The sequence below is a fragment of the Microtus ochrogaster genome, chromosome 4 (assembly GCF_000317375.1).
Source record: "Microtus ochrogaster isolate Prairie Vole_2 chromosome 4, MicOch1.0, whole genome shotgun sequence".
Taxonomy (NCBI): Eukaryota; Metazoa; Chordata; class Mammalia; order Rodentia; family Cricetidae; genus Microtus; species Microtus ochrogaster.
The window spans coordinates 37867739-37880320 of record NC_022011.1 but is presented as its reverse complement, the minus strand read 5'-3'; the positions used below and the strand labels follow the sequence as shown (position 1 = coordinate 37880320).

Genomic DNA, 12582 nt, shown 5'->3' with positions numbered 1-12582 from the left:
GGAATGCAAACTTGTGCAACCACTTTGGAAAGCAGTGTTTTGGTTTCTCAGGAAATTCGGGATCAACCTACCCCTGGACCCAGCAATACCACTCTTGGGAATATACCCAAGAGATGCCATTCAGCTTCTTATTACACCAATCACAGCAATACATTTTTGTACTGTGTAAAAATATCCCACAACTTTGGGAAGAGCTTGGGGTGGGGGTGTGGAGGAGTGTGAGCTAAAGTTGATGAGTTATCCAGTCCTGGAGTCCATGGCTTGGATTTTGTTTTAGGATCTTAAGTACAGTAGAAAGTCATCAAGGGTTCTAAGGAGAGATTGGCAAAATTGTATGTTATTTGGAAATATTACTCCTTCTATAGGGTAAAGAATAAATGCAAGGACAGACATGGACATAATGGCACACCTTTAACGACTGTTGTACATGTGTTACTTGTACAGTAGACTGTGGAAACTGGTAAATGGTGCAAGGATAGACGGATGACAAGATGAGAACAGATTACTGGAAGCAACATTGTTCATAGGTGGAATATTTAGACTGAAGAGTGATGTTTCAAGAGTACTGCCAAAGTTTTTTTTAATCCCCTTTTTAAAATTAGATTTCTAAAAAATACCAATCCAAGTTTCCACTCCCTCCTCCCTCTACTCCAAACACCCTCCCACCCCACTCCCATCTAACACCCAGAGAAGAGAGGGCAAGGCGCACTGCCCTGCAGAAGGTCCAAGGCCCTCGCCACTACATCCAGGCCTAGCAACGCGTACATCCAAAGAGAACAGGATCCCAAAAAGCCAGTACATGCAGCAGGGACAAATCCCGGCCTCACTGCCAGTCAGTGGCCCTCCAGTCCGCCCCTCCACGCAACCGTCAACCATACACAGAGGAACCAGCTTGGTCCCATGCCCATTCCTTCCCAGTTCGTCTGGAGTTGGTGAGCTCCCATCAGCTCAGGCAAGCTATTTCAGTGGACGAACCCATCATGGTCCCGACCTCCCCACCCACATTCTCATTCCTTCCACTCCTTAGCTGGACCCTGTGTTGTAGTAGGAGCAGCGGGGCTGCGTCCCCAGCACCTTGGCCGCCTGCTTGGCTAGCTTATGCCCGGAAATAATTACACGGAAACGGTATTCTTTTAAACACTGCCTGGCCCCATTAGTTCCAGCCTCTTATTGGCTAGCTCTTACATATTGACCTAACCCATTTCTATTAATCTGTGTAGCCCACGAGGTGGCTTACCAGAGAAGATCTTAACCTGCGTCTGTCTGGAGTGGGAGAATCATGGCGACTCTCTGACTCAGCTTCTTTCTCCCAGCATTCTGTTCTGTTTACTCCGCCTACCTAAGGGTTGGCCTATCAAATGGGTCTAGGCAGTTTCTTTATTGCTTAACCAATGAAATCAACAGATTGATACATGACACTCCCACATCAACCCTGGAAGCTCGACTGAGTGCTCCCATGTGGGCCTCGGCTGCTGGACGAAGGCTCTCTGGTGATATTTAAGATAATTATCAGTCTGACTACAGGACAAGTCAAGATCAGGCCCCCTCTCTTCTATTGTCCAGGGTTTTAGGTGGGGTCATCCTTGTGGATTCCTGGGAATTTCTCTAGGTTTCTGCTAACCCTACAATGACTCCCTCAGTTAAGATCTCTCTCCTTGCTCTCTGTCCTTCCTCCATCTCTACCATCCCATTCACTCAAGTTCTCCTCTGCTTTCCCCTCCCCCTCTTCACTCCTCTTCTCCTCCTACTTCCCTTCTCTCCCCACCCCCATGCTCCCAACCCTGCCAGTCAGTCCTGTCCCTTTCCAATATCCAGGTGCACCTATATATTTTTCTTTGGGTTCACCTTATTACTTAGCTTCTCTAGGATCCTGAACTAACAAAGGCTCAGTGTCCTTTGTTTATAGCTAGTAGCTACTATTTTTTCTTTTAAGTGAGTAATGCCAAAGTTTTAGCTCGATGAACTAGGAGGGTCATTTCATGGGATAAAGAAGTATGACAGGAAATGGACCTGTAATTTTCAGTCTGTGTTCAACATTAAGATACCTTTCTATTGAGCTGGGCAGTGATGGTGCACATCTTTAATTCCTGCACTTAGGAGGCAGAGGCAGGTGAGGCCAACCTGGTCTACAAGAGTTAGTTCTAGGACAGGGATCAAAGCTACACAGAGAAACCCTGTCTCAGGGGAAAAAAAGATTCTTTCTTATGCCTTACATTCTTTATTGAAAATTAATAGCTTTGACCTTTTTCAGTACTGGGTATTTATTGAGATGAGTTTGTTTTTTGATGACATGTTCCTTTGGGACTCAGTTTGGTAACTTCTCTTTTTCCAAGATCTTATGTCATTTGATTCTTGACCAAGGGGTATGCAGCTGCATTTATCCTGTGATGTTGAGCAGGATTGTGTGTGTTTCCTGGTTGCCAGATCTTCTGTCTTAAGTCATTGCTTTGACCTCTGTACAAGTCTTGTTTCCTGAAACTTTAAAAAAAAAAAGCAAACCAATAAAGAATTAAGGACAATAAAGAATTAAGGTTCATATGGATCTTGATGAGGTCTGTCATTGGTGGAGTGTCTTATGTCCAGGGATGGCATAGGTGAACGTTCTTACATGTATTTTAACTTCCCTCCCCATGGAGCTGTTGTTTGTAGCATGGATGCTCAGAGTGTTTATGGAACTCAGCCTCATTGCTTAGTTAAAGGTCAGGGTTAAAATCCTCGTGGCCTAATCACTGGCCAACTTAACTAGTTACCAGTTTCAACTCTTTCAGTAAAACTTTTGATATTGTAGGTTAAAGAACTAGCTCTTATTCCTTGGAATACATTTATGAAATGGGTTGGACATTGGAAGAGACATTAGTCCTGGGGATTTGATACTTGATGCCAGTTTCAAGGATTTTGAGCAGCACAAGTAGTTCTAGAACAGTTGTGATATGATTTGGTATGAAAAATTTAAATTTGAATAGGTTTTATATAGCATTCATGTCATGTTGTATCTTCAGACAGGGTCTCACTATAGCCCTGGCTGGCCTGGAACTTGCTAAGTTGTAGAGCTTGAATGTACAGAGATACACCTGTCTCTGCCTCTCAACTCTGAGATTAAAGGTATGGGCCATCATGTCCAGCCTGGTTTGTTTCTATGTATTACTTAGAGGAAGGATCTTGATTCATAGTTTAGGATGGCCTGGAACCTTCTCTATAAAGCCTACGTCTACCTCAGCATCTGTGGTACTGGAATTACTAGTGTGCATGACCATGATGGGCCTTCATCGTAGTTAGAGACCAGTTAAAATGTGATCCCTGGGACTTGGCCAAACCATTTCATATTTATATGCTTTTTTTCTGAAAGATGAGAAATTGCAGTTTTTATGAACATGGTGTATCTAAACCTTACAGAAACACTGTAAAGAAGCTTGGATTTTTCAGTTTAAAAGATGGGAATATGGCAAATTTTGTGCTCTTTGTTTAAGGATGTGTGAGCAGTTAGTGTCTGGATTAACTCATTCAAAAACAGTTGTTTTCTTAGTAATAATTACAATCAGGTTTTCTTTTATAGGCAAGAGACACTAATATATCAAGTTACCAACTTTTACAGGGACTTTGAGCTGGGGTCTGGCATTCAGATACTGTTAAGTTGTGGACCTTGTCACTGCGCTCATGACCTGACCCAGACATGCTCTTTAGTGGCAATTGAGGCTGCAGCTCTGTCACTCTTTTCAGAAAGGAGCCATGGAAAGTTTCCCTGTTCCATCTTTGAGAAATTGGTGATTGAGGTGATTCTAAGTATTATTTTGGCTAACAAAAGCTGTTTGTTCTGCTAAGTTTAGTTTAGAAAGCTACAATGTCACTTTAGTGGAGCATACAGACAAGTAGATAAATTACAGTACAGTATAGAAGTACAGATGGAGCGAGTGCGAGAGAGAACACCATTGAACAGAACAAGAGAGGAGGAGGATGTTAGGGTAAGTTAAGGAATTCTCTATGGGTCATAGTGTGAAACTTCTACACTTAAGCAGGACTAGGGAGTGACTGAACTATATAGGTCTGCTCTTGGCCTTCCAGAGTCTGGAGTATTCCAAGTAGGCCTGAACTGATTGCTTTCCTCTTGTTTGACCAGGTTATGGAACACCATATGGTTACAGCACAGCTGCTCCTGCATATGGTATGTATACCTTCTTACTGATTCTTCTTCTTAGCCTGTCTCTCACAGCAACCCAGAGCATAGTTTGTAACCAGGGTTTCCAGAAACAAGTTGGAGGATCTCAGATCTAATCATTCTAGTGATTCAACTTAAATTCCCTCAAATGCCACAACCTTGTGGTTCTTGGTTTGGTTGAAGTTGCTCTTCTCTCTGCTTTGCCTGATTGGAGAACTGCTTGTTCTTATTGCCTGTTTCTGACCATATTGAAATTAAATATTTGAAGTAATTCTTCTTACAGCAAACCTATACTCCATTCAAAGGCTACTGAAGGGCCACACCTAGTTTTTAGCATGGCCACCTACCAGTTACATGGCCGCTTTGTTAGTTTCTGTATGTGTATTTTATGAATGTGGGTGGTTTGAGTCAAGAAAAGAAAGCCATCACTTTAAATTTGTACCCATTAGTCTTTGCTTTACATTTTCCTTTGGGAATGGATAGATGTCATTGGTCCCACAGAGGTGATGGGGTTTATTGTCAATGTTACCTTTCTTCAGAAGTCAGTAGCTGTTGGTAGAAATCTTAGATTTGCCGCTTCTTTCCTTTCCAAAATAAAAAGTAGCAGCAGATATGTGAATGAACACTAATGGCCCTTTGGATAACTTTTGAATGAGGTTTATGTGGCAATGGAGGCAGTAGGTTTGGAGTCAGTGATATGCTGTTAGACATCTTTTGTAACTCAGATGTTGAATGTTACAGAATCAGCCACCATCTACAGGATGCTTGACAAAGAGAGCAAAAAAAGAGTGTGTGTGTACACGTGCGTGCATGTGTGTGTGTGTGTGTGTGTGTGTGTGTCCACACAGCCCCAAACCAGGCATGCATGCACATGGAAGGCAAAGGTCCTCTATGCATCGCTATTTGTGGCATGAATCCTCTACATGAGCTCAGACCTTCACCTTGTGCCCTTTCTCTTCACACATCAACTTTACTGTTTTTATTTTGATGACAATTACAGGTTCTTAGACATTGCTTTTCTGAAGTGTTGAGTTTGAATAGTTTGGCAAGGGTCAAATACATGTAGAAGGTTTTGTTTGGGCAAAGTACAGACTTAGGTACTATGCCTAATTGTTTCCTCTGGCACACTCATGTGGATCAGTCTTCCCCATATTCTGAACTAGAGTAATCCTAAATATGATGGTTGGGGACTAGTCCAAGAATATGTTTTTACCTACAGTTCTTTCTGAATTCAGACTGCTGGAGTCTTTTCAGTTTGGCCATTGGCATTTGCCCATTTCTCTCGTTTTTGAATGTCCAGAATACCTCATCCTTCTAGAATGGGGTCAGTTGTTAACCAAGACACAGCACAATTGACTTATTTGCTCTGCTATGCGTTTTGTGAGCACCAGAGCTTCTACTCTCAGCTGTGTGTCAATCACATAATCATAAGAATTTATTATGGTAAAGTGTTGCTAGAGACTCTTTCTTTTAAAAATTTGGTTTTTAGCCTCTTCACTTACATCCATGTTTTTCCTCAGTCTTTTTAATTTTTCCTGGTCTGTCCTTAACATCACCCTGTGACCTCTGAGCCTCAGTAGGCTCCTCTCTTTCATGTGCCATATAACTGACTTCCAAAGCTGGTGTAATTTGATGCCCCATTTTTCACATAAAGGATTTGGTTTTTAAATGTTACTGTGATGCAAATCTACTAAAACAATGCTTTATTTTGGCTGTAAGGTAAATATGTCTTTTGGCCTTTGTAAAGCTGTTGCATGTGGGGTTATCTCCCTCTGATCATCTGGTGCTCTTGAATTCCTGCTGTTGCTGCTTTGTGATTTCTCCTAGGTTAAACATCAGCATAAAGACGGGCAGATTTCAAATCCTTCTTTAGTGTGCAGGAGTTTGTGAGGCCACAAGAACGTATTAATTAGAAATTAAGAAAACAATATTAATCTTTCCAGATTTGCCATGTCAGCATTAGTGGTCATCCATGAGGAGACAAACACCTGGTTGGTGGCTCTGGTTGGAGCTTTCTTTCCTGGGAGTTGATGCCTGCACAGAAAGTCTTAAATCTTGACATATTTCTCCTTAATATGTCATGTACCATCTTCTTTACAATTCATGCCTACTCACTCAGATGTCATTTCTGAGTATCATTCTGTGATATAGGCATTTTACTTTTGAGTAGAAAACATGATGTATCAAAATAGAGGAGCAATTGATTTGTGAGGTATTTGTGGGCCTCTTCCAAATGGTATATATAACATGGACTGACTAATCTGGAAATGGTTAATGATAATTATTGTAAGACTTTTTTTAACCTGAAATTTTTATTAGAGTCCTTTCCGTTTCTTTTCTCTGTAGGTTTGCCCAAGAGAATGGTTCTGTTACCCGTTATGAAATTCCCAACATATCCTGTTCCCCACTACTCATTCTTTTAGCAAATGACAGAAGCTCATTCCTATTGAACAACAGTACAGTACAATGCAGAATGTTAGAGAAAAAGCCTTTTTATCCTGCTTTCTTTGAACACATACTTGATCAAATTATTTGTAAAGAACATCTTTCCTACTTTTTGATTTTAACAAATGCAAATTTAGTTCTCTAAAACTTGAAAACAAACAAAAAGAAACCAGTTCTGTGAAACGGTACCTCATTCCTGGAAATAATTTATACCAGCCCCTTCGTTGTAGGGAAGTCTAGCAGCTCAAAGTTGACGTTCTCAGAGTATCAGATTATGTAAAGTTAAATTTGTGAAGGATGTATAGAGTCTCAACACTGATCACAAATAAACTGCTTTGTTGTAACACAAGAGTACTGCCTGGTTCCTGATGCAGCCACTGATTCATAGCTGACTAATGTGCTTGCCCCAGGGCACTTTAATTTGGGCTGTAGTTAATTTTTTTTTTCAAATACAGTAGAAACTTTTCATTTAAAACTTAACTTTGTAAATAATGAAGTGTGTAATTAAAACCAATAAAATATGGGTTTGAATATTGTTTTAGCTTATTATTTTTGATATGTTTTGGTATAAAATTTCAAGGAATTGCAAACTAATAATAACCCTAGAAACCCATTCATTATTTGTAAGCAAGCTGCTAAAACACAGCCAAGATGATTGTTAGTCTGACTCAGTCTGCTCTACTCTGTAAGCTCTTGTACTCCAGTGGACAGAGAATCCCCACGATAAGGTCACATTCTGTTATCTCAGCACTGCTTTATTCAAATGATGGCACCACTCAAAGATGGGAAAGGAGGATTGTGAATATCTTAGTTTACGAATTTCCAAGTTAAAAGAATAAATTAATCAATCACCCTCTTTTGTTCTTGTGGCCTTCTTCACTCTGTAAGACTCTTCACTCCTTGGCTTTTTCATGAAGATAGATGATTAGCAGTTTTTCTGGGATTCTTTGAAGGGTCTCCTTTCCTCTTCAATGATATCAGAATCTAAAGCAGCAACAGGATCCCCATAAAAACTCGCTCTCCGATTGTCCCAGTTCTTGTTGAGTGCTGCTGTGAAAAGTGACAGGTTTCAGCCATGGGTCAGCATTTACTTTTAAGACACCTGGTTACACTGGTGGAAACTGAGTCAGTAACATTGTGCTGTTCTGTGAAGGGTGCAGACCCAAGTCTTCACTTGCATTCTCACCTTGTTTGGAAAGCTGATGATGTTACTAGAAGGTAATGGTTTCATTAAGGTATTCACCCCCATTCAAGTGACAGTGTCGTCCTCTGCAGACATTGACAAGCCACTGTGGCTTAAAGATGACTCAGTAGGAAATAACTACTTTTCTGCTAAATTCCTTTTCAAAACCAAGAGGTGCCTATTACTTTAAGTGGTCTTTACTAACTTTGGAAGCAAGGGCGAGATGAGCAGGAAGGCACAAGTGCGGCACCACTGCTCAGACGTGTACTGCACAATCATCTGTTCCTTCCTTGACCCTTTGTTTCTGCTAGTGGTGGGTGATACTTTAATAAAACCTTGTCACTTGGCTGGAAATAGCTTTAACTTGTCATTCTCATCATGTGTGTTAGTGGCAAGATGTAATCGAGCAGGACCCCTTTCAGCTGGGAGTTTTCATGTTCATTGATTTGTTTTGCTGACCTATGGATGAAACAGAGCCATCACTGAGAAGAAGAAGCATGGCTGCTAATGTCCAGTTCTTATTGATTAAATATTTACAGTGGTCCTCTGTTTTTTGAAACACTATTAATTGGCAGTTGCAGTTGTATTATTTGAAATTGATCATCAAATTTGGACTCTAGGCTGGAATCTCCCTGGAGATTTCTCTTAAGAAAATATTTTTGCAGTCTCTGACTCTGCTTCATAACTCACCCCCCTCTCTGATGGAAGAGGGAGCTGTGCTGTTCTCCAACATGATGGCCGTCATTTCAAATGGTTTCTACCAAGTCTTCCCCCTTCTTAATTTGTTGTTTGTTGGAAGTTACTAACCATGTTGTAAACCTGCCGAGTTGCTGCAAACTTTTACATTTCTCTGCTTTACTTAAAACAATGGAGCTGTCAACCTTATGTTAGAAGTGGTAACCATGCAAGTTCAACTGTTTAAATCTGTAATGAATTAAGTGTCCTCCACCTTTTGCTCTTCCCACCCTTCATTTTGTAATGAAAATTCCACTTACAGCTGAAAGAGCAGAGAAATATAAATGAAGCTCATAGCTTCGTCCAGTTGTGTGAGATTAACATACAGCTCTGCTTCTCTGCTCTTTTCTCCACTGTAGGTGGTTTTTTCATTGACAGCCCCTATTGCCAGCCTCTGAGCGTCGCACCATTTATTATTCACTTGGGCCCTCAAGATTTCTTCTCTGACTTCTAGAACCATCAGGTTGTCTGGCTTGAATGGCAGTTTCTTTATCTTAAGAGCATTGTGAGCCCTGAGGCTTCCCAGCTTTCAGACCCACCACTCTAACCCTTTTTGAAAACAATGACTGGGAATTTTAAAGAAGAGCAATACTTTGTCCAAAGCCACGATAACTGTTTTAAAGCTCCTTTTGGAAACATAGCAATATTTAGATGTAAACTTTTCGGTGTAGCTCTTGTCAGGGAATTTACAGATTAATGTAGAACTTAGAATCTCTGTGTGAGCTATGCTATCCTCTGACACTTTTTAGTCATTTTTAGCACATAACTCGAGCACTTACAGTTTTGACTGTCCAGCTAGCAGTATTAGAATTTATTTGAGACAGATGTCCTCCCTAAGCCATATCTTTTGGTGGGGGCCAGCGCTTCACCAGAGGTGTGGCTGGCAAACCTGTGTCCCTTAAGGCTTCAGGAGTGCCCCACCTCTTAATACCCATAGAGGTTCCATAGATACCTGACATACCTCATGCTGATGAGGTTTGGTGCATAGTATGGTGAAGTAAGGGGATGGGTTTAAATAAGTCCTGATTTTTTTTTTTTTTTTTGGTAATAATCTGAAATTGTTAACCTTGGGAATAGAATACTGGTCATGCTTGGATTAGCCTTTTTTTTTTTTTTTAAATTGGGTGAATGTTTGAAAATCATGAATCAGTCACCATAATTAATTGAAGAGCTGGGAATACCTCGTTGATGTATTTTTAAAACTGGTGTTGGACCCTCTGTGTATTTCAGGTTAATACTTTTAAGCAGTTTTCAGCACGTTTATCTCACTTTATTCTCGTTCTCCTCGGACCTTCGTAGCCATATCACTTGTATAAGATAGGCTGAGCTATAGTGACTGTAAGCTGTGATCTCAGTACACAAAGGTAAGCTCTTTTATTTTCTGATTAAAGAAAAAATAACCAATTAACACAACCTGCATATATGACAATCATATGATGTATTTGATCTCTTAGGTCTTATGTCACTGCATTAACTTTAACTTTTTATGGCCTAAATGTAAAATAGTAATTTTCAGCATTTGTTTTAATACTCTTGTAAATGCTTTTTATTCAGGAGAAACATTTCACATTCACTGAGTCAAGTGTATGTGAGTAGAAACTTAGAATATAATGTATATGTAAATTATACATAGAAGCACTTGTTTGAATATAATAATTCAGTGGTAGGAACACTTAACAAAGAATCAAAATGACAGGGCACTCTCTAGGAGTTGGAATATCAGAAACAGTAACATTGGTAACAGTGCCATAGGATTTATGTGTGCAATTGCTACACAGGCTGAGGGTATAAGTGCCAATCTCAAGAAGAAAACCTTCTCGGACCTGTGTTACATGCCCCATTACAACAACAGCAAGAAGCCATTAAAAAAAAAAGCAATAAAAAAAGACAAAACTATTATTAACTGTGGGAAATATGTGTAATTGGCTGTGTTAAGTTATTTGCAGAATCAACTTGAGCAAGACTCAGAAATAGTGATACAGAGTCCACAGAAAACAAATTGACTTAAGGAATCTATGTTTTCCAAGTAGGGTACCTAGAGTATTATTTCTCACTGTAATCAGTCATCAACAAAGTTCATTTAAAGAATATGAGGGTTAGGCCAGATACTTTAATAAGGATTTGCTTCATTTAGTATACCCCATAAATACACTTCATTATGTTAGATGTTCTGTGTTAAAGCTGTATTTATATAGATAGATATATAAAAATAAATTTTATGTTTTACATTTCTATAGCAGTTTCTGTTCATTTCTAGCATTAAGGTTGCTGGGAAAACTTTGTTCCCATATAGAACCTGTAGTTTCTGAGATTGACCTCTGTTAAAGGCTGTACAAGGCAGAGCAGAGCAGTGTAGTCCTGTGCCTGTTGATGCCAGGTCCTTTTTGGGACCAGGGAAAGAGGACCTGATCAGTGGGAGCATCTAAAATCTGAACATTTCCTTGCTGGTGGAATTGGCCTTGTTTTAAATAAATACCCAACTTTGGGAGAACAGTGAAAAAAGTTATTAATTTATTTACTAGTTTAATTATAAAATACTGAACATTGTAGGCTTTCTAACACCAGAAAATTTATGTTACTTGAGGATCTCCTCATGTAGCATACTTCCCTGGCACTTTCGAGGGCCTGAAATCTGCTCTTGTTATGCTGCTCTGCTCTGTCCACATGTGTGGTCAAAAAGTGGGATGGGCGCCCAGCACACATTGCAGCCCTGCTTGGCAGCAGGCTCTGTAATCTGCAAAGGATACAGTGGGAAATGTAAACACTGACTACCATTATAATAAATCACTTGCTGTAACATTCCTGATTCTTATTTATTTATTTATTTATTTATTTATTTACTTACTTACTTACTTACTTACTTACTTACTTACTTACTTACTAATGATTAGAGTGCAGGAGAATAGTCAGTACTAACAGAAATGAGCTAGAGATGTTTTCTCCCCAAGCTGTCGGAGCTTGTAAACCAGGGGCATTGTGAGCAGAGTGACATCTGAAAAGCAGCCTCTCTGTCCATTCTTTTAATGCCAGTGTCACCTCAACTCAACCAGAACCAGAAGGTATCATGGCATACAGGCTTGATCTCTGCAACATCTGATGCCATGCAGCCAGTGACTATGGGTTCCTTAGTGTTTCTAGGAGGCTTGGGAGGGAGATGGGTGGGGTGTCAGTGACAACTGCAGTTAAAGTGAGTTTCAGTATGGGTGTGTGTGTCTCTGTGGCACTTACAGCCCACAGTGCAGCCTGTTTAAGCCTCAGTTCCTTCTCCTAATGGTGTCTTATAGAAAGATTAGTTGCACGAATAGATAGATACCTTTTCCCACATCACCATCATTTCAGTTAGGAACTAACAGCTTTCATTAATGTTTGAGGCAATGATCTTTGGAAGTTTTTAAAAATAGAACTATAATGTGGATTGGATTATATAAGCTTTACAGTACAGATAGAGATAGGGATAGAAACCATGTGGGAATCTAGGCCAAAGCATTTCTCTCATTCCAGCCCATTCCTATGGAGTTTGGGAATCTGATGAGTTCATAAATTCAAAGGTTTTTTTGGTACCTGGTGTTGGTGCGGGTGACCCTGGCAGGTCCCACTGTGAGCGGAAGAGGCTGTGGTGGGTGGTAGACAGACAGATAACACCATGCAGAGAGTGCTTGGGTATAGAGTTTACTTAGTAGGTATTGGGAGGGTATGAAGTGTAAGGGTTATGGAGAGAGGAGAAGAGAGGGAGGGAGGGAGGAAGGGAGAGACAGAAAAAGAGGAAAGAGAAAAGAGGGAGGAGGAGAAGGCAGAGGCTGCCTCTTCAGAAGAACAGGGAAAGGAAGAGAGGATGTAGGCGATCAACTTGCCTCCCTGGGAAGGGGAGATGGAGCTTGTTCCTTAAAGGGACAGGTACCCAGCTGACAGGGCAGGCCATCATAAATATAACACCTGGTACACAAGAAGTACTGTTCTGGTTGAGGCAGAAGAATGGATATGAGGCTATGCTGGTTAAGTAGCAGGTGCATGAACTGCTTAGGGGTGAGCTGGGCTTTTACTTTTTACTCCTTTGTGCTCATAGGTT

At 40.4% G+C, this 12582-nt stretch overlaps 1 protein-coding gene across 5 annotated transcripts in view; it reads left to right on the top strand.

Moving 5' to 3' along the window:
- The window catches only part of Strbp (spermatid perinuclear RNA binding protein), a 118448-nt gene extending 107704 nt beyond the window's left edge, over window positions 1–10744 (top strand). For 3 of the 5 annotated variants that reach the window (XM_026789729.1, XM_026789741.1, XM_026789731.1), the window contains exons 17-18: window positions 4115–4159; window positions 8876–9736. In XM_026789729.1, coding sequence (XP_026645530.1) covers window positions 4115–4159; window positions 8876–8970 — 140 coding nt within the window. In that variant the 3' untranslated portion in view covers window positions 8971–9736. The other 2 variants (XM_005345944.3, XM_005345943.3) reach the window with 2 other exon arrangements.
- The last annotated feature ends 1838 nt before the right edge of the window (window positions 10745–12582 follow it).